This window comes from Stylophora pistillata, chromosome 10, assembly GCF_964205215.1.
Source record: "Stylophora pistillata chromosome 10, jaStyPist1.2, whole genome shotgun sequence".
Taxonomy (NCBI): domain Eukaryota; kingdom Metazoa; phylum Cnidaria; class Anthozoa; order Scleractinia; family Pocilloporidae; genus Stylophora; species Stylophora pistillata.
Genome location: NC_142528.1, coordinates 17,945,441 through 17,967,897, shown reverse-complemented (window position 1 = coordinate 17,967,897; position 22,457 = coordinate 17,945,441). Strand labels below are relative to the sequence as shown.

The 22,457-nt window shown below is 38.3% G+C and overlaps 2 protein-coding genes across 5 annotated transcripts in view; one reads left to right on the top strand and one right to left on the bottom strand.

The window, feature by feature from the left end:
• Window positions 1-2,057: 2,057 nt before the first annotated feature.
• Window positions 2,058-8,284, top strand: LOC111321888 (NACHT, LRR and PYD domains-containing protein 3). 4 transcript variants are annotated; one of them, XM_022924884.2, is made up of 3 exons: window positions 2,058-2,197; window positions 3,611-3,702; window positions 4,216-8,284. In XM_022924884.2, the coding sequence occupies exons 2-3, from the start codon at window positions 3,623-3,625 to the stop codon at window positions 7,403-7,405; spliced, it is 3,270 nt and encodes a 1,089-aa protein (XP_022780619.2). In that variant the 5' UTR covers window positions 2,058-2,197; window positions 3,611-3,622; the 3' UTR covers window positions 7,406-8,284. The 4 variants fall into 4 exon arrangements, with proteins under 4 accessions (XP_022780619.2, XP_022780616.2, XP_022780617.2 ...); XM_022924881.2 differs by having other exon boundaries at window positions 3,611-8,284; XM_022924882.2 differs by having other exon boundaries at window positions 2,062-2,197; window positions 3,614-8,284.
• Window positions 8,285-9,397: 1,113 nt separating this feature from the next.
• The window catches only part of LOC111321889 (liprin-alpha-1), a 28,192-nt gene continuing 15,132 nt past the window's right edge, over window positions 9,398-22,457 (bottom strand). Inside the window, exons 14-31 of the mRNA XM_022924886.2 lie at window positions 21,970-22,029; window positions 21,716-21,759; window positions 20,778-21,044; window positions 20,548-20,656; window positions 20,023-20,091; window positions 19,653-19,837; window positions 18,927-19,242; window positions 17,450-17,521; window positions 17,129-17,257; window positions 16,833-16,910; window positions 16,486-16,583; window positions 15,446-15,500; window positions 14,353-14,395; window positions 13,882-14,057; window positions 13,056-13,127; window positions 12,633-12,852; window positions 12,143-12,213; window positions 9,398-11,445 (exon numbers count right to left, since the gene is read on the bottom strand). Coding sequence (XP_022780621.2) covers window positions 12,176-12,213; window positions 12,633-12,852; window positions 13,056-13,127; window positions 13,882-14,057; window positions 14,353-14,395; window positions 15,446-15,500; window positions 16,486-16,583; window positions 16,833-16,910; window positions 17,129-17,257; window positions 17,450-17,521; window positions 18,927-19,242; window positions 19,653-19,837; window positions 20,023-20,091; window positions 20,548-20,656; window positions 20,778-21,044; window positions 21,716-21,759; window positions 21,970-22,029 — 2,031 coding nt within the window. The 3' untranslated portion in view covers window positions 9,398-11,445; window positions 12,143-12,175. The remainder of the gene's footprint in view (window positions 11,446-12,142; window positions 12,214-12,632; window positions 12,853-13,055; window positions 13,128-13,881; window positions 14,058-14,352; window positions 14,396-15,445; window positions 15,501-16,485; window positions 16,584-16,832; window positions 16,911-17,128; window positions 17,258-17,449; window positions 17,522-18,926; window positions 19,243-19,652; window positions 19,838-20,022; window positions 20,092-20,547; window positions 20,657-20,777; window positions 21,045-21,715; window positions 21,760-21,969; window positions 22,030-22,457) is intronic.

Below are 22,457 nucleotides of genomic sequence, written 5' to 3'. Positions count from 1 at the left end.
GAAGAGTTATTTCAGTGAGGCCACTAATTTAAGGAGGCCTTGAAATACCAATGGTCGTTTCTGTCCAGTGGAGCAATGCGAGAAGTCTGGCGATTTTGAAAGAGAGAACAGAGGAAGTGTCATACTCTGTCGAGAAAGACTGTCAGTTGACGATTCGAAATCTGTCTTGGCCGAAATCAAAGGAGAAGGTATTGACATCACTTCTGACAGCAACAGCGATGAAGATGAACTCGAAATATTGTAAACCTTCGCCTTAGCTTCTGTGAAAGATGAAAAATAAAGGGTAAATGGAAAGAAAGAAAGCTTGTAGTTAATATTTTTTAAGTGTCAAGAATGTCTGGACAGGTTCCAAAATTGGGGTTATAATACTGGAAATTAAGAGCGCGGAAATTAATGCTGCACTTAATTAACGTCGCGGAAATTAACGCTCAACAAAAATAACGTGACTTAAATTAACGCGAATTTTAACAATTCGCGTTAAATTCATGCAGCGTTAATTTCCTATAATAAGGTATTACATGATCTTACAAACGGCTTGTGAGAACACAAAAGATTGTCAGCGAGAGAGTGTCATCTTTTTCCTTTATATTGGAATTATTGTGTGTATTTTATATATCTTATTAACCAAGAGCGAGGGCCGTACTGGGAGAATATCGGCACGAGGTCTTGACAGTACGGACCTCGCTGCGCTCGGTCCGTATAAAAAAGACCGAGGGCCGATATTCTTCCAGTACGGCCCCGAGCAAGCTTGGTTAATAAGAAATTTATTATACGACTGAAGTTCAAAGGGACACAAGTGCGGTATCATTCGGGACCATTCGGGACAGCGCCCGGTCCAATACTTAGAGAGTATTGACCGGCAATAGAGCATTTTGATTGGTTGATTTTAGTTATTGGCCCTTTGACTGCCCGATTCGTGTAATAAAATAGGATATGCATGGCGGTCAGTCGGGAGAATAACAAATCAGATCGAAGGGTTAATAACTGAATTGATCACCATGCGAGTCACTGCACGAGTGGGGTAACTTTATTCCGTCCAAATTCTGATAAATGAAACCAAGGGATTATAAATGAAACCCAGTACTACAAACGTCAAGCAATGTAAACATTGGAGCGAGTCTTTCTGTGTGACAATTTATTTCGTCGCTCTCTAAGTTGAGAAACGATGTGGACGCGTGATCACCCATTTACTCCACACACCTCCAGAGGATTGAGGAGAGAAGAAAGATGGATCCAGAGTACAATCCGTTTGGATGTAAAATTTTTGTGCAACTGACTTCCCTCCTCTTTCTGAAACGAGTACCCTATTACGAGTTACGGCTCTCCTAAAAATATTGTAAACGAATCATTTTCAAAACGCTCGGAACAAAGGTTAACTTACAAAGTTACGTATAATGAATAGTCCTTTCTGTCAAAACCTGCAAAACTTTTATAAAGGGTACACCGCGGGTCCAACACGCACAAAGACTTGATAGAGTGCAAATTCCTTTACCACCAAAGAAACCTAATCTTTATTGATTGATTGATTAACATTCCAAGGCTTAATGCTGACAGACATCAGATGAAACGAAAACCTCCATTTACAACCTTGTGACCTCTTGCGTTTATTGTTTGAAGACTTGTTTGAGTTTCAGACGTTCCATTGTGACCATGAAAGGCTCTATTTTATTTAGAATAGATTCTTAAAAGCATTTTCTAAATGGCTATGGCAACTTTACTCCATTTTTTTTATAGTAAGTTCTTAACAACATTTTCTAAATAGCTATGATAACTTATCAATAGGGTTCGAAGGAGAGAAACACTCAGAAAGCGGATTTTTTAAGCGTTTGAATGCAACTTCTTATGTACGTCCTTTGAGCCGGATGTAGTCGGTTTCGGCTCGTATAGTTTGACTGTCAAGCCTAATTAGGCGCATTTCCAAAATAAATCATTAATTCTAAAGGTCATCATTTCCAACTGACAGCTTTATGGTGATAGAATGAACGCTCACGTCGCCCAAATGAGCATGACTGAATTTGTTGGCTTTTTGGTCTTCAAGCTAATTTTGGCTGTTTAGTCTTTTCCTCTGTCATTACAAAAGAATTTAAAAGCGAGAGATGACAGGCCATATAGATTTAGTTAGCTCACAGCTATAGAAGGCTTTTCACAGTTGACAAGCAGACAAAGACGCCGAAGACGAAACAGAAGCACGAGTCTGGTAAGAAAACACTGAATCAATTTCGCATCGCTATATTAGATATGAGGAAATTTCTCTTGAAAGCTGGATGAGTTTTGCATTTTTTACGATCCAGCTGTGGCTTTAAACGAAGAATGACTTGCCACTTCAATTAATTTCCGTGGTCTCCTGACCACGAAGCTATAAACGCGGAAACTAATTATATACATGTATGCTTTAAAGCGCGTCCCCGATAGATACATAAACTACACCTAGGTAGCTTATGTCAAGTCAGACATATTGTTTTCATAATGTAGTACGCTACCACTTTTTAAGGTACGTTGTGATGTTTAGAATTCATCACACAACAAATTTCGGAGAAAGGTACCTTCGAAATCATCACCCTCAAAATCAGTCAAACGTTTTACCATGTACCGCGTTCGTACATCAAATTATCAACAGATCTTTTTTCATGAATTCCAATTGAATTATATTCTGTATATCTATCAGCTTTCGTCTAATGACCTTAAGAGGCGCGACCTCGAGCAACGCCATCAGAAAGTTTAGATTAACGCAAAGCCATTGCTATTTAAAACCATTTCGAAATGTCAGAAGACTACTCAAGCTCAGCTAGAGTACGTAACTTAGAATTTGTTTGTTAGTTTTGAAAATTGGTTTAGAGCACAGTGACACATGCCTGAAAGAGGAATGGGTACAGTTTACAGGCATAAGGAAAAGAATTGTACCACAGCTTCAAAGCTACCGCCATGTTTTGATCACGAGATGTTCCATTTTCCGCCTGAGCCCGTCACGACAGTCAAAACAGTTAAGGCAAAAAATAGTCGGCGATGCGCAAACAAGATTTACTTGACTTGCGTGACAGACTAAGCTTATAAAGAACGACCAATCGTAGTATAGTGTGGGGAGTTACTAAGCCAAGGATCAGCAGACTGCCGAACCGTCGAATTCGCCGAACCTCCGGAACCCATCTTTTTGTTAAAGAAAGTAATGAAATAAAATGAAACCTGTAAGACTTTAACACTGTTTGAAAGCTCGTTTTCGGGTACAGAGAAGATAACGTTAAAAGAAAAATGTTTTAATCGTTCTTGTTGGAAGGGACGTCTTAAAACACCTCTCCCCCTCCCCTCCCCCCATCACCCCTGATATTATTCCAAAGAGGCCATTCGCCCCAACGGTATCGAAAACGAATACGAATAGTTCAAATTGTATCTTCACGACAGGAAAAGGTGGAAAGAGTACACCGATAATAGAAGTCTGATAATTGAGTAGCTACTGTGTTACAATCTCAAAAGCCGGTTTCGATTCTTGTAAGCCACCAAAAAAACGTCGATTCGGCATTAAGATTATTCGTCCGCGTAAAATGTGACAATCGTTTGAACAACAAAGTTATCCTAGAATGCTAACGGACCTACTTATTTAAAATTTCCTTTTCAGAAGAAAAAAGCCATGGGAGCCAAAACCAATGAGCTTATCTATCTGATCTGGAAGTCTCAAACATACTTTGGTCAGCTTCAAGTTGGTGTATGGTTCGTTTCGTATTTGGTAACTTTAATAGGATTGGAAGTATTTCATTCCCGAGGCAGTTATCTTATTTGCAACGGCACAACAGAGTATAGTGTAAAGTGTCCTGACAGTGACAGCCCCGCTTTGAAAATGCAACGGCCTTTCCTCAGAGTATATGGTGGTGTTTATTTTGCCATTTGGCTGATTTACACTCTTTACATTGTTCCCAGGCTTTGGCGATTCCGCAGGAGAAAAAGCACGACACCATTATGTGGTCTTTACGCCGTGTATTGCTTGCAACTCTTCGCCAAACTTCTTTACAACGTTATCATGCTTTTCTTTTACATTTCCCTTGTCTTTTACACGTTCCCAGTTCGACTAGACTGTGTCGTTCAGAATTCTTTTGGTCCAAGTATCACTTGCACCGATAAGTTTCGAGTAGCGAAATCTGCGCTGCAGACCACAGTCTTGCTCGTCATTGTGGTGTTAACATTTTTCTCTTTAGTTGAATTCGTTTTCCTGTTGTGTCTTACAAGGTCGAGAAGTAGAACAATCTTCATTGGAGATGCAAACCAACAGACTGAACACCTTGATAATGGCTGCTGGTGTGAATGTGTTATGCCAACAGATCGACAGTTTGGCTTCTTTCGCCTCTACTTGAGCGAGGTCAGTGAGCATCGCGAGCTTTCGTGCGCGTGTGTAAACCCATTAAGAAAATATCTGGTTGACATGAGGAATATTTACTCGACAAAAACAGAATATATCGACCATTCTCCTCTCGACGACGTCGATAACTTGAAACTGGACGATATGTTTACAAGACCAGTGTTGTCAGGGGTGAAATGTTCCAAAATTATGGCAAAAAAATATTCAGTTGAAAAGAAATCAACGAGCCTGGAGGGCATCGGTAATATTTCGATAACAGGCAAGGCAGGAATGGGAAAGACCACCTTAGCTCAAAAAATCGCAAGAAACTGGGCAAAGGAAAAGACCTCACTCTCCTCACAGATCAAGATTCTGCTTTGCTTGGATTTTAAAGCTCTAGAAGATTCTCCTGGCGAAGGGATTTCCTTCGAGGATTTAATCCGCCGTCAGGTTTCTTTAGATCCTCCAGAAGACCTTCTTGATTTTGTGAAAAGCAATCCCAACGCGACGCTAATCGTGGTTGACAACGTCTGCAAACCAAAGTCTGGATGCCAGGAATCTGACTTCCGCGATAGTTTTGAAGAAAAGATGCCTTTTTCAGCTTTGTTGAAAAAGCTTGTGACTGGAAAAATCTTAAAGGGTGCAACAGTTTTAATTTTGTCCAGGCTTACAGACAACAGTGTTGCAGATTTGTTCGGCGTTGCAAGTCAAACAGAACTCATGGGATTTTCTCCAAGTGAAATCAAGGGATACATTGAGAAGTATTTTACAAGCAGTGACGATTGTGAAGACGACGAGTTGGCTACTGCCAAGTTGAAAGAGAATTTGACAGATAACACACTTTCCATATGTTGTGTTCCACTACATTGCCTCTACATGTGCACTCTTATGAAATGGTTACGAAGATCCGATCACGCAATTGTTTCAGAGACCGCAGGAAACCCTCCTGAAACCATCACAGAACTTTACATTGGCATAGCACAAATGATCTCCTGCTTGCAACAGACTACCAGGGAGCCGATGAGCCCGAGTGCAATGGAAATACACACGCCAAGCTTACAAAATAATGCTGTAGAGCCCCCTGCAGAGGACTCAAGGTCACCACTGCAAAATGCCACCTCACCCACTCAAAGTCCCAGATTTTCTTCCTGGGGACCCACCCAGCGAAAAACGTCGTCAAAAACCCAGTTTGCTCTTCATCACCTTGCGGAAATTGACGCAGAAGTCTGCTCTCTGGCAATGAAGAGTATTGACGAGGATATGACTGTGTTTGACGTTGATTACCTTCGCTCCCACATGTTATCCGAGGAAGCAATTTCGAAGTATTTCAAGAGAACGAGACAATCCGATGATTCTGAAAAGGTGCAGTTCACTTTCCGATGCGACGATCTTCGGGAATTTCTCGCAGCCTACTTTGTTGTGTTGGACAGGTCATTTAAAAGGCTCAAGAGGTTAGTAGAGCAAGTAAAGAATGATGGTTCAAGAAAGCAGGACCGAGTGCTTCAGTTTGCTTACGGTCTGCAATTTAGTGATTCACAGGCCTCAGACAAAAAAAAGAAAGAGATGATTGATCTCGTCAAAGGGTTATACAGCGTGTCTCCGACCGAAGACAGAAAGAGGCAAAAAGAACTTCAGCTCGTAATGATAAAATGTGCGGCTGAGATAAAGGATGAGAAGATCTCACGTGAGGTGGCGAGCAAGATGATTCCTATCGTTGAGTTTTCTAGCTGTGAGATTGGAGTTGCAGAATGCTCTGCTCTTGCAAATGTGTTAGGGACGTCACCATTTGCTTCCATCAGTGACGTCGATTTATCGGATAACAAAATCAGCGTGATGGGCGCACGTCAACTCACACAGAAACTATTGCTTCCTGGTAAGGGCCCAACAAAGAAGTTAAATGTGCAAGGGAACGTTCTGGGTGATGAAGGACTTCAAGAACTTACCGAAGCTCTTAAGAAAAGGGAATGTAGGCTGAAGACTTTAAACGTCGCTGACAATTACATTTCAAGTGATGGTATTTCAAAGTTATCGTCAGCACTGGAGTCAAACACTTGTTTGGAAGAGTTGAACCTAAGCTGTAATCAGATCTGTAGTCAAGGCGTTGAACATCTATCAAACGTTCTACAAGTCGAAAAGGGTAAAATCTCCAAGCTGAATCTATCCTGGAACGATATTGGAGACGACGGAGTGACTCGTTTGGTGTCATTTAAACAAAGCACGCTAAATCTTGCTTGGAACAACATTGGCATGAGAGGCGTTCATTCCCTCATCTCAATATTTCACACGTTAAACAATCTACAAGAACTTGATCTGAGTGGAAATAACATTGAGTCTGTAGGAATAGAAGCACTGTTGCCTTGTTTCATGGATGCAAACTGCAAGATAAGGTGTCTGGAGCTGAACCACTGCCAAATACAAGACGAGGGAGTCATCCACTGCTTAAAGATTTTAAACTGTTTGCAAAATCAAATCACACGGTTAGGCCTCGCTGGAAACAACATCACAAACGCTGGGGTAGAGAAAATAGCAGAAGCTCTGACTTCGTTAGAATGCAGGGTTACCATTCTAAACTTGAGCTCCAACCTCATCGGTGACAGTGGAGTGGAAAGTCTTTCAAAAAGCTTGAGTAGCCCAAACTGTGGCCTCCAAGAACTTGATTTGAGCCACAATCAGATTCAATGCAAGGGTTGCAAATGTTTGGCCGAAGCAATCAGAAAGCCCAACTGTTTAGAGTGTTTAAACCTTGAAGGTAACCATATCGGTAATGAAGGAACTGCAAAACTGCTGTCTGCGCTCAGGATCCACAACAACAAGCTCCACACTTTGGTGCTGGTTGCAAATGACATAGGTGATGAAGGCATCGCTGGCTTACCACATACATTCCGAAGTCCTCATTGCAAGCTGGGTCGTCTTGACTTGGGGAGAAACATTATCAGTCGTACCAGTATCGCAACTGTAAGCGAGGCATTGAAGAGTCCCTTCTGCCATCTGGAACATCTGCGCCTGAAAGATTCTCGATTAAACGAATCATTCGAGGCAAAGGAAAGCCTTAGAGCCACTAAGCTGACTGATACAGTATAAGATGATGATTTTCGCATTCTTTTCAGAGTTTCATCATCGGATCGATAGCAGTTACTGAGTCATTTAAACCACTCTTAGTTGCCATAGAGTCGAACTTAGTCCCCTGTAATCGCATTGACATCGAGTTGTGTTGACCTAGAGATAGTCTGCGTGGTCTAGCACAGTGCTTGTGGTCTTTACCACAATTGGCAATAATGTCACAATCTGATTGGTCAATTTGCCGTCATCGATAAGAGTACAGACAACGCTACTTGCATCAACGTGTCGCGCAACGTGTCTCGTACTGAAAGAATCGTTTTATTGACGTCGATATTGTGGTAAAAAAAAAATCGAAAGTGGTCGTTTAGCGAAGTCTGTACTCTTATACTTCTTATCGACAACGACATTCGTCATCACAGTGGTCAAAATGTTGTGACGAATGTCGTTGTCGATAAGAGAACAGACCACGGTAAACTACTTGCGATTTGTTGACCTTTTTTTTCGGAAGATGATGATTAAGACGGCTCAAGATTTGATAGTAACTTGTTGTCATACCTGTGCGTAGACATTTCAGTTTTCTCTCTCGTAGTCTTAGCTTTCAGTTCTCGTTTGTTCGAGGATTTGATAATGGTAGCCAAGTAATTGATGAACGGAGAGCGATGAGTACATAGTACACTGAAAGATCACCTTGTGTTGTTTGTAGTTTCTTCCAGGCTTAGTTTCCCGAGCGATCCAAGTAATCTGACTCAAATCTAATTAGAAAACGCTACACAGAAACTCTGTTCGATAATTTGTATTGATGATTTTATGAACTGCAGGCACGAAGGATCTGTTGAGATATCAAAGAACTCTAACCTCTTGAGCTGAAAGTAAAAGAATAAAGACAGGAATATCTCACAATTCTTGTGTTGCTCCGACTTAGGTAAAGTAATCTATAACGGAAAGGAAAGGGGTCAATGAAAACCATTTTGCATCAGCTGATCACTAAAAGGACATAGAAGCATATGATTTCGATAAGAAGAAAGAGACCGCTTGAATTCGCAATAATATCAATAAATGTGAGATACTATCGAAACGTCAGTTTTTTCAAAAGTTTCAAACTGAATTTTCCAAGAAAAACACTGTTTCAATGTTTTCCAGGATTAGAGACTTTCCTGACTTTATAAAACTTCAACTTCAGTCATCAACTTTGGCGTCAGTGCAATTAAATGAAGCACTCACTTAATCTTTACGGAAGTTGCTCAAACGGCTCTTCCTCCAACTTTCTGTAAAAAGAGAAATAAGACAATACTGATGTATCAACTGACGAAGCAATACCTTTTCTTAACCAATGTAAAAAACCGGCAGAGTGATGGTGATGGTGGAACACTACAGACGTACTGAAAAAACCAGTTGAGCTACTCGCAAAGAAGCATCCTTTTAGCTTTACATGGATGCAAAGGGCAATAAAATCTTAAGCATCTGTGTCCCAAAATAGCTGCGCAAGTCCTGAATGACATACTTAAGCGGCTTTTGCCACAATCTGGAGAAATTTCCCGGGATGTAACAGCCTCACTAACATTAACTTCTGCTCACTCTGATGTAATTTTATTCGGGTATAAAAGGAAATCAATATTTAAGTAGGATCACTAAGGAAAAGTGGAAGCTAGGAAGATGATACAGCAAGAAGTGAAAGCTTTGTTGCTGGAGGGTGACACACAGTATTTAATGAATGAAGCACTGCACTTTAAATCAGAATAGAAACATTAATGTAGGCCGTTTTCAGATAGGCGCCGCATATTCGGAGAATAACCCCTAAACCCGAGAAAGGTAGAACTTTTACCTAAACAACCTCAGCACAGAAGGTAAATAGAACTTCCCATCTTATGCCCAATCAGATGATTCTTATAGAACGATGGCAAAATCAGATGGCAAAAAAAAAAAAAATACTTGATTGAAGGTTTCTCGCTTCTATCCTGATCAAATGAGCCTATTGCTGTAACTGAATACTTAGACCAGACTTGCAGACCCATAACTAATAAAATATAACTGTATTTCAATATCCTGATATTTGGTTACATATACATTACAGATAACAACGTTGTTAATTTTCGTATTTTACAAATGATATATAGTGACAGAAAAACAAAGAACGATGTTCTCATTTGTAAATAAATACTGACGGTCAATGCTTCCTGTTAAACCATTAACGCCAACTGATGCTTCAGCCATAACAGAGCTTCCATTTGCCCTCAATAATTAGTCGAAGAGCTTAACTACGAACGAATTCGAATTTACTAAGTGCGAGTCCTTAGATTCAGCCAAAACTGAATCGATTACTTACTAAATTGTCCTAATCCGGCCTTTGCGATTATGACTAGTAAGGAATAAACATGTATTAATTAGAAACACCTAATGTGGACCTGTAGCAGGTCAGCTCAGATATAGTCGAGTTGAACTCTATTTTTTCCTAGCTCTGATACAATCACTAAATATACTAATTTTAAGCTGCAAGCAACTTTCAGTGTAACCTTTTCCCACGTCACTAATCACTTAGTCACTTTGGATGCCTCTCTCTAGCGAGAAAATCAACCGATGATGTATAAAAAAAAAAATACTGAAAAAAGTTTCTAAGACATGAAAAAAAATTACTGGCAATGTTCCACTATGCATTTTGTAAGTTCCACCGAAACGCGGTCTTCGCAATCATATTTCGCTGGAAATGAAAGGGATTTTCAAAGCAAATAAATTTGAAAGTCCATCATTAACAGTTCACCAAATTGATACAAATAACAGTGATCTTGGCTTTACATCTGCTGTGTGGCTGATGTCATCACAGTTAGCTTCCACTGACGGAAATCTATTTCCAGTGAGTTTTTATAAGGTCCAAAGATGCTTTGTGGTGAAAACGATCGTACCTGACTTGTTCAAGCGATTATTTGACATTTTCAGTATTTTGTAGTATAAATTTGATATCGCTGAGAAAATCTGGGTGGTGAAAGGTTTACAAAGTGTTTTAGGATTCTGTCCAAATGCAAAGTCATTATTATCTCGTGTAAAAGTATTCAAGGCAATTATTTCCATTAAATTGAACAGCTTTAAAGGCATTTCACATTTCTTACTACAAAATCATGCTGTCGCTGATTCAAAATTATCTAGCTCAGGTCAGGTCAAACTCGATCAAAGTCTACTTGAAGCATAAGAGATACATACAGTGCTTCTGATTGGATGGAAGATACTCCAGTTTAACCAGATGTACATGTTTGAAATTTCTAAGATTGGCTTTTAAAAGAAAGTTTCCTGATCATTGAAAGTATTAACTCTACCAAAAATTCAATCCTTGCTATAAAAAGTACTGCAAAACATCTAACTTTCACAAACAGAATGACTAATTTTTAGACAAGCTAAATATGGTTAATCGTTACGAAATAATATTTCTCACCCTAATGAGAAAAAATTCTATATTCATTTCAATTGAAAACAGGACAATTGTTATTTTCACTATCATTTCAATTCATTACAAAAGTGTCTCAAAATGTGCATACTCATGTTTCTGTGAGTGCAGTGACCTGAGCGAGATCCACCCCAACCCACCCACATTGTAAATGTGTTTTAGTTTCACTTCTGCGGTCAGAAAATTCATATCTCCTCCGGGCACACGTCTTCCCTCAACGTGCACATGCGCAATTCAGCAGTTGGAGATCGAAACCGAAACACAAGACACTCAAGTCCACAAGCACCACCATGAATGATGTATGCACAAATATGTCCCTTAATTTATTACCCTGACAGAATTACTAATCATATTCACACGTCAGGCATGGAAAATTACATGTACAAAACGGCTGGAATATGCCAGCACTACACAAACCGCAAAACACTTTGCACGGTCAGTCCGTAGCTTAATCCCAAGCCAATTCCTTTGCATAATAAATCTTTTGATACAATTTCATAAAATTAGGTGCTACTAAAACCATAGATAGCATAGTTTACCTTGTCCAAATTGAAAAATAAATTTTATCTATAATTTAAGCATGCTGTTATATACTGGCTAATTATACTAAGCCACTGTAAATCGACACCTGAAGAGAAAAAAAGAAGACTTTTGTTAAATATTTACCTTCGACTATACAAAGCCTTAAGGTATCCTAACAAAATACTGAATCCCCAACTACATTAACGCAATTGATACTCCTAGTCAAATTAGAGTAGTGTCAACCAGATAAAACTGGACAATTGGTTTCAGTTTCCGACCAACGTCTACAGAATGGTCATTTAACTGACTTCGATCAGCTGGGAAGTGCTCGGGGCACTTACATCGTGATACATGACGATTTCATTACGACACGATTCATATAGAAGCGTGTGTGACCGAAATTTTCCAAGATAGAAATCTCGCGGAAAAAGATCCATGGACACGTCTTAGAGCCACCCGTAGGCGCCTATGACAGCAAGAGTGGTAAGGTATAAGGGACAAGAGCCAATCACAATGCTCCGTTTGAGATCAACAAGCGACCGCAAAGTGTGGTTTTCTTTCGAAGGTTTCGTTGAAAGGTTTAATTCGGCAGAGTGAACAAATTGATGTTGTAAACAAGGGGAGTTGATGGTTTAGTAATATACCGATGCATTCGCAAATAGTTCTGGAAACCCAAATGCATATTTCTTCCACCAGCCATTGAACGATCTATTCCTTACAAATCTTTAAAACAATCGTTCCTTTTTGTCCAACAATTACTTTTCTGAGGTTCGATGTCGAACTGAGTTACAGTGAACACTTACTTGTTTGTGTGATGGCGTATTGTTGTATAATTGCTACGAAAGGCTGTTACTTGCGATCACTGAACCGCCATCTGAAACGAAAACAGTAACAATAACCCACAGTGGACCAAAGACTGATCATGTCCTTCTCTTCCAGCTCAGTGAACCTATCAACTCGCTCCTAAAATGCGTACCGCGACTCATTTAAAATATCAGAGTTAACAGAATTTAAAGGTCTTAAGGTAAAACAAATGTTCGAAACGTGAATTTGATATAACTACCGCGTTTAAATGAAATTTCCCTTACTTTATCCCTTACTATATCCCCCTCACACGAAACTTGGACGACAGGGGAGTCCAGCTTTTCTCTTTCAAGTGTTTCGTATAATACAAAGGAGTGTATATTCCCTTCCTTTAGATGCTCGTGAAAACACGAAAAAAGTCTACTTCTTCAGTTAACATACTTCTCAATTCCTTGCTCCTTGCTCTTCCACTCTCAATTTGTAGCTTACCTGCACTTTTTGTGTCGCTGCCAACTAAGTTGTTTCTAGTATTCTTGGCTGAAGGTTTTGGAGACGAACTGACACTTGACTGGCTCAGCGATGACTCTGACCCGGACGAATTTTTTCTTATATTGGCTTCCTTATCCTTGTTCTTGTCCTTGCCTTTATCTCTCTGTTTAAACATCTTCCTCCAAGATTTGGAGCGTTTGAAATCGCCTCCATTGCCAAGCTGGGGAGAATGAAGGAGTTAGAAAGTTGATTCAAGAAGAAATAAATGTAAAGAATTATGTCGAAATCAACTTAGTCTCAGTTTACTAGCGGTGCAAGTAAGGTAATAACATCTTACATTCCAAAAAGATAAAACACACTGCAGAGCTCTAAAGATAAATCAAGTATTATTGAACAGTTGAAAAGAAAGAATAATAATCTCACTTCATCAACAGTTTCTCTTTCAGTAGCATTCGCCAGTAGCCAGTTGAATTCCCGCTCAAGTATTTGACGAATCTACAAGAAACCATCCAGATACTGTCAAGTTCAAAGGTACATCCTACATGCATTCAATGCTTGTTTTACGTTCTGTAAACGAGGCTTGAGAGTAAATTTTCAACCAATGACGTTATCATGCATGGAGGCCTATTTTAAGCAAGCGAAAGAGCAGGGGCGCGGAAACAGCGGCGGTCAGGAAAGGAAAAAATAGGAATAAGGAAGAGACCTCTCGATCCGTAGCCTTGTAACCGCTGTGTACCGGTCACCAGCTCCTTATCTCGTCACAACTGACCAAGAGCTTGGTGAATTCCTAAGTGGAGCTCCATCCATGAGGAAAAATGTGTCACCTATAGATGGCCATAGAGAGCCGTTTTCAATAGGGGTCGAAAGTAGTCCATGATTGCTTTGGTGTTGCTTAACTTCGCTCTGTGATTGGTCCAGGAAAATCCCGCCACCTTGTCAACCAATCACATTCAAGACTAAAAATAAACCTTCTTTGAACACTCGCGCTTTCCTGCGTTTCATGCAGTTCGTCTGTGTTTACCTGGAATTATTATTGGCTGATGATGATGTCAGCCTTTGCTCCGATTCGTTGTTACGATTACTTTGGTTTTGGTTTTTCGACTGTCAAGAGAAAACTGCTCCAAGAAAATTGCCTACCTAACCATCGGCATGATGCGTCGTTTCAGTTTATGACGCTACTGAACAATTAAAATAATGACTTTGACATGGACAGTAATTTTTGAAACATATAAACACAAGCGTATGTTACCTGTGTATTCTGACTGGGTATCTGTAAAGCATAAGCCAGGGTATTACAGTCAAAAGTTTCGTCCAGAGCAATCACTGCTCCGTGTACTCCTGTGCCATGCAAGTTATCAGCATACTCGGCTAATCCAATCTTCTTTAGCCAACTTATTAAACGCTCATTGCTCCAAACAAGTACATCTGAAGATAAAAAGATTCCAGTCAAATTATTAATGCAAAACTAATAAAACCCTTCTTCATCATGTTGGAAAACAAACTAACACTTCTGACTATCTGAACAGTGGCTAGGGTTTGTCCAAACTCATCCAAATAATACATGTACCTAAAACGTGGGATCGTTTGGACTGACCATATCGGTTCTCCCCCATCCTACCATTAGCACTGCACTGATGAGGCCCAGAAGGCCGAAACAGTACTGTCTGCAGTTACCTAATATAATATAAATCTTTTTTTCAAGCGAGGAAAACTATTTTACCTTTAACCTCGTCAGCACACATTTGTCTTCTTTTCTCCAGTAACTAGGAAAAAAAAAAAACAGATAAAAAGGTAACTATTTCATTTCATAACATAACCAAAGCTAAGCGCGCGCTCTGATTGGTCAATTTAGCGTCCCCCATTTGCCCATGGGTGTCCGCTGCTGACGTAAGCAAATGCAAAGACTATTTTTCCGCGCGCGCTTGTTTTTTCTGGTCACGTAAGATTTGTTAAATAAATGGGAACTCGTATGATGCACGATCCTCGCAGTAGATAGCACTATTTAAGCAATAGCGAAAATCAGACCTGAAAAAAATCAGGCCTGTACGGGATTCGAACCACTGACCTCTGCGATACTAGTGCAGCGCTCTACCAATTGAGCTAACAAGCCAACTGGGAGCAGTCCGTTAAGTTGATTCGTAATAAACCCGTGAAAGTTCATATATTTTATTGTATCTGATTTATCACTTTCACGGGTTTATTACGAATCAACTTAACGGCCTGCTCCCAGTTGGCTTGTTAGCTCAATTGGTAGAGCGCTGCACTAGTATCGCAGAGGTCAGTGGTTCGAATCCCGTACAGGCCTGATTTTTTTCAGGTCTGATTTTCGCTTTTGGTTAAATAGCGCTATCTACTGCGAGGATCGTGTATCATATGTATCTAATACCGCAGTTCAAAATATATGAACTTCATATATTTCATTGTGCCAAAAGGGAACTCGTTAGCTTCAATGTATCAATGTTATGTTATAAAACAAATGGTAAACTCCACAGCGTACACTACTGAGTTATGGATGCACGCGGGAGGTTGCTAAGCACGAAAGGAGCGTAAGAGTCGCGCGAGGCGATAGCCGAGAGCGAATCTAGCTTCTTGAGTGCTTTTGCCACCGGTAAGATGCTACTAAGAAAGCTATTGTTATTCACCTAAAATCTACTACGTTATGCACATTTAAAGGAGTTCTTCAAGAAGTAGTATGCACATGTTATCACAAAAATAAATTCAAATTCAATTGGTTGAATTATTAATATCCGTCATTCTGGTTTATACAAGTTCAAAAAGCCAATACAAACACACATTTCAAACTCAACACTTACCCTTTTATCGTAATTCATAAACCCCAAACATTTGACAGCACACTGCAAGCTGTGTCTGCAAAAAATAATACAGCATCAAGCAATCAATCAAGCAATCAATGAGTCCGTCAAACAGTCATTGAGGCAGTCACACAGTAACTGTTTTAGATCAGATCAAACGAGTATTAACCCTTTTCATCCTAGCATCATTATTTTCTCGAGACATTCCCTGAGATGGTGACAAGGAGAATTCCATCAATCCAGAGCTTGTTCAGTTGGTGATGAATTGCTGTATTCTCCTGACCTTACTATGTGATTTAGGAGTGATATTGTAAGGAGTAATATCATAGGTGACAAATAACTCCTTAATTTTGGCGCGAAATTTCAGCGTTAAGTTTTAATTTCACATGTGAAATTACAAAATTGCCACGGTAACATCTCTTGTATCTCGATCAGAGCCAAGATGGCGTCGAAATTTAAGACGGTGACCCTTGAAGTTATGAAATTAAAAGAAGCGGCCGAAAATTATCAACAGGCACGAAGAATTCGAAAGGTATTTTTTGTGAAGAAACTCAGAAAATTACGAACTTTAACAATAATGTATGCTTTAAACGAAAACTATATTCTTCTTCATGTTCTCGGTTTTCGATAGAATAAACCAGTAAAAACAATTACGGTTGTGAACGTAATTTGTCACCCACGATAAAGGCTAGGGAAATCAGAATTTTGACAAAACGCGCGTGAAATTATTTGCTAATTTGACTGGTCGCCATTTGATTACACATTACACCTACTAATTACACATACTAATTACACATACTAATTACACATACTAATTAGCTGCTAGTCATTCTTGGGAGACAAAGGATGAACATTCTTTTTCCCGTGCAAAGCTGTAATTTATGAATTGGGTTTGCGTACTGTGCGAGTAAATAAAATGATAATAAATCGTTCTTCTTTGATAACAAAGTCTCTTACAGATATCGTGCAAACAAATTCAAAACTTAATTATCAATCTCCAAAACACAATAAAAAAAAAAAATGATTAACAGAGCACAAACCTGTGAAACCCATCAACTACTTTCAAATATTTTTGATATTCTTTCTTGCTTATGTGCTCCAGCATTCGTGCATCTACTAAACATTCTTGAAAAGTGCTCTGAAGAAACAAAGTATGGCAAGTCTGATTACAGTTCACTAAATTCACACTGTTCACTGAACAACCACCTTATTTTTCAAACTGGTACTTAAAATACAATTTTCAGCTAGCCTGGCTCGCAGATAACTAGTGCTAATCTGGGAGGGCCAGTCTTAAAAATCTAAGAAGGTCCAATACAAAAATCCCGAAAAGGGAATAATTGAAATGAGAGCAAGGAGAAAAAAAAAATTACTTCAATCAATACCTCACCTTGTACTGAGGAAGACCTATGCTTGGAAGCCATTCATTTGCAACCCAATCATGGTTCATTTCACCATAAACGAGAGACTGGAAGAAAAAGGCGAAAAGAGTGTCGTGACATGCTTGCTACATGATCAACTGGATGAACTTATAAACGATGAAATGAAAGAAAGAATGAAATAAGGACTGACTAAATCAACCATATAACCAAGGGTTAGTGTCCATTGCAGCCCTTGTTTGATCTCTTTGCATAACATGCCCCACATCTTAAGTCTACTCATTGCTCTATTTTGTTCTGAACTCACATTTCTGTTGGTTGTGGGTGAGGATGGACTTGTAAGGGTGACAATCTCTTGAATTGAGAGCCGTAGCTTGAGTCGATGAAGTGGATTGGATATTCCAATTTCATGTTGAATCTCTGTATCTGACAGAGCCTGAAACAAAGCCAGTCATGATCAGGTTATATATCAGACAAATGATTTTGAGTTTCCTTATGTCTCTGTTTAGGAATAGCTATATGCAACACAAATTGGATTGTATCTCAAAATAAATATGTCAAAGACAATACATTACTTTAAGAAAACCAAAAAGTTTTGAGCAAGAGCACTGTAACAAAAGTTGCTTACCGACATTATTGCTCCACTTTTAACATTGGCTTTACAAGCTGCCACATACCAGGCAGGCATGCCAACCCACAACTACAACAACAAATACAAAGGAGAACTTAGAAAACGCAAAACTTCCTCTATCATAGAGTAACTGTTAGACTTCTGTCAATTGTCATGGAATAACAAATATTTTGTTATTAACACATTTAAACAAAAACTCTTCTCCAGAAGTCAACTCATGATGTATTCCAATGAATAACTTGCTCCAGATTTGTCAATTAAGGCAATGACAATAATGCTCTCTTAAATGCCATTTAAGGTAAAGAAACTGATTTTAGCTCTTAAATGTCATTAATGCACTCTTTTAATAAAAATTAATACACAGCGCTTTATGAACACCTTTGTAAATAGGTTGATATTTAAGCTCCATTTATTGTAATGACATACTTTTTAATTCGTATTATGTTGTAGATTTCTATTGTAGTTTTTCCAAATTCATTGTAACAAAATATGTAGTTTTATCTTGTGATGGAATAAAGACTTTATTATCATTATTATTATTATTATTATTATTATTATTATTATTATTATTATTAATGCTCTCCTTGATGCCATCAAGGCATGTATTCCAATAAATAACTTGCTCCAGATTTGTCAATTAAGGCAATGACAATAATGCTCTCTTAAATGCCATTAAACGTGAAGAAACAGATTTTAGCTCTTAAATGTCATTAATGCACTCTTTTAATGAAAATTAATACACAGCACCCTTATAAATAGGTTGATATTCAAGCTCCAGTAATTGTAATGACATACTTTTTAAATCCTATTATGTTGTAGATTTCTATTGTAGTTTTTCCGAATTCATTGTAACATAAGATATGTAGTTTTATCTTATGTTGGAATAAAGACTATTATTATTATTATTATTATTATTAATGCTCTCTTTGATGCCATTAAGGCATGTATTCCAATAAATAACTTGCTCCAGATTTGTCAATTAAGGCAATGACAATAATGTTCTCTTAAATGCAATTAAAGGTGAAGAAACAGATTTTAGCTCTTAAATGTAATTAATGCACTCTTTTCATGAAAATTAATACACAGCGCTTTATGAACACCTTTGTAAATAAGTTGATATTTAGGCTCCATTTATTGTAATGACATACTTTTTAATTCATATTATGTATGTAGATTTCTATTGTAGTTTTTCTGAACTCAATGTAACATAGATATGTAGGTTTTATCTCATGATGGAATAAAGACTATTACATTATTATTATTATTATTATTATTAATATTATTATTAATGCTCTCCTTGATGCCATTAAGGCAAAGAAATATATTTTAGCTCTTTAGTGCCATTAACACACTCTTTCAATGCTCTCCTTTAATGCTCTCTTCAATGCTCATAAGGTAAAGAAACATATCTTAGCTCTTTTGTTTGGGCACCACAAGAAAAATAACTACAAAGGAAGCAAGATCATCAACTTACCTCTAACCATGCCACAACTGTAGGTGCATTCCACAAAGCAAATGGTGTCCCAGCTGCTAATGCCTCTGCTAACAAGTGTGATTTATTTTTTATTCTCCTGTCCAACTCACGTTGTCCACTACCCCCTGGTACAGATTCATTGGGAAGTGAATAAGAGTCTGTAAGGACACCTGTGCTGTCCTTATTTTTAGTCTTTGTTTTAAAAATTCGTCCAAATGATCCTTTAATTCCTTTCTTGCCTTTGCTGTTCTTTGATAGAGACTCTGCACTACTTGTGGTGCTTGTTGCACTTGGTAATGAGTCTACTGAGCTATTCCTGGAACACAGTGAAATGAAAAAAACATTAGCAAATTGTTTAATTGTTTAATTTGCAAACCAACACACATTCCTGTGCATTTCAAATAAGTCAGGCAAAGTTTATGAATGCCTAACCATGACAAGAATTCTCAATTGGTACTGGCAGGGAAATTTGTCCACACAAGTCAGTCATGTACAAATTTGGATACAGACAACTTTGGCCTGCTTTGACAGTCTTTTTAAGACTAGCTAAAAAAAAAATCAAATAGCTTTTGATTTCCTTTTTCTTTTACTTTTAGCTGCTGGCACTAGGTAAAGTAATTTCTTTCTGCAGAATCAAGCCAGTGGTGCTTGTTTGCAACTGGAGGGTCTACTTATAATACATTTTTCTTTATTCAGCTCAATGCACAGTTTTAAAAGATGACTAACCTTAGTTTCATCATGCCATTGGTAGATGAAACAGTGCCTGTAGTATCATCATGTACAGGACTTGAGTTTGCACCACTCTGACTGGGTTTGGAACTCTCTGTAGAATCTGATGTACCTGAACTGGGTGTGGGAGGGGTGGGTGCATCATCTAGGGTATTAAGTGAACCTTCCTTGCTTGACTTGACCTACACATACAGCGCAGAAGGTACCACAATTGAGCACAGACAATTTCAACACTTTATGAGAAGACAACACAAAATGACTGCCACAATTTTTGCTCAATGGCATCTATATTTTGTTAGTCAAACTTTCAAGATGATCGTGTACTAATAACTAATTTTTTTGCAGTGAACAAGGTTAGAGTACAAACCCAGATTGGTGTTGTATCCATTGGATCCAGAGGAGGAAATGGAAATGATGTGGAGGATGCAACCAACTCCTGAAGAAAGAAAAAAAAAAATTTCAAAACTATAGTTGACCAGTTACAGCTGAAAATGACTAAAAAATTAGTTAAATTAATAGATTTTAAAGCTGACAACAGCAAATTAACAAAATTAGAATACCAAGTCACATTTAATTACAAGATGCTCAGTTAATCTCAACTTGGTGAGGTGGTAAGTACATGAGATTTCTCCCAAATTCTCCTAACTTACACACATTGAAACAAAGCTGGTCAGAAGAGAGAGCTACGAATCAGATCTTCACAGTGCAAGAGTAAGCACCTCACTTCATGCACATTTTTCAACACAAGCAAATATTTCAGCAAGTTAATCAAAGAAGTTGCAGGAAATGGATGTCACAATGCAGTTCCCAGTGCAAACAGTTAACTTAACATTCATTTTGTCCTCAATACACTCATTACAATAGCCCCACATTTCAATCTTAATCGACATACCTGCTGTGAATTAGCTGAATACACATCTTGATGCCTTGGACTCTTTGATACAGTATTTTCAAGTACGATGGCTCTTCTCTCTGTTGATTTGTGTTCTTCTTGCAGTGTACTGAATGAGTCATTCCAGAGAAAAACAACATGAATTAGTCAATTGCAAAACAAAGGGGAAAAAAGCTAAATATGACAAAATCAATGTTTGAATAGCACCTAACAATAAGAAAACAACTTACTTGAGTTCCTTGTTGATGATATCTATTTGCTGCTGTAGCAGGGAAGCCAGGGTCTGTGCATCACCACCAACACCTCTTTCTTCTGATATATCACTGCCAGCATCACTTTCAATGTCTGAAAGTTTACCGGTATCAAAGGCCATGGCAACATTCTTCAGGACACTCTCTTGTTCCAGTTTCTGCCATTCTTGTTCATTTAGTGTAAAGACTCTGCTTGGTGCATCCTCTATTCCAGCTCGACCTTTTGTTTCTCGCCTGACAGGCTCACTAAAACATCAAACAATGAATTTGAAATGTTTCAAGACTTTACCAAGATCACACAAATTCACTGACTTTGAGGGTAACACAATAAGGTATACAATACAAATGAAACTGTAATAGTAAAAGAATTGTTCTTTTTAATCATTCTAAACCACATTCAAAATATCCTTCCCAGACCATCAGGCATGGATAGTTCTCTAAATTGTGTTCTGAACTGGGGACAGGACAAGCTAGCTTAGGAAAAGTGGGACTTTTATGTGTGATATCAAACTGAAACTGCTTGCCTGTCTTTGAAAACAAAAACAAGATTTGCAACTCATGATCAACTTGTTTCAATTTTACAAATAACTAATAGCCAATTCCCCAATTACCTTTGACCTCTTTTTCAAAGTGAGTACTTGTGCTAATCATTTCATGTGATGATAAGTTTTCATTCACAGGCTAATTATCCTCATTTTCATTAGAACGGTTGAGCACCAAGCCTTGTTTTCAAATAGAGGCCAAAGGTCATTCCAAAATGGCCTAGTGTATTAAAGATTCAGTGGATGCAAAGTAACACAGAAAACAAAACATGATTTAAAAGAAATTCTTTAAATCAATTTACAGGGATCCTAAAGGTGTCAGAATCTTGTTGGATAGGACTACACATGTACTGTAGTTTGCTTTTGAAATCATACCTGAACTTTACCACAGGGCCATTAACTGCTGCAGTGGTAGGACCCTAGTTGAAATAGAAGGATGAAGCAATCATTGAAACTTTTACAGGGATGTAGAGGATAACTTTCCCACCACCCACATTTGAGAAAGACATACTTGCATATTATCACACCAATAGGAACCACAAGTATTTTATTCCTTGGAATGATTAAAAAGCTAATGCACCCAGACAGAAGCAATACATGTATACCAACATTTAATAGAACTATTTTACCTTAGATCTAATTTTTTCAAATTCTTCATTCAGTCTTCCAAGTTCTAGAGCTAATATTTCCTTTAAAAAAGATTGAAAAAGACATCCATTAGTTTTGTTTTTAACTAATTGTGGAGTGGTGTCAATCTGAAGGGCAGCTTCCTTCTTGAAGGGGACTGTGATCACAGAGAATACAAAGAAATCTTAAAATTACAGTTTGTTTACATAGAATAGCCCCAACAGGAAACAAGCTACTGTCAGCATGGAATACAAGACTTGAACAAAAAAAAAAACAAAACAAAACAAAACCTGAGAAACACAGGCTAAGTGTATTGCAACTACATTGTAATAGTATCAAACTACACCAACTGAACTACATCGCCTGAATTAGCTAATCAGTGACTATGGGTTCATTTGTGGTGACATTTGCAGTATTTCAGGTTAAAAAAAATGTCTCATTCTAATGGTCTTTCTTCATGTTGATGACCACCTTTCATAGGTTGCTCACA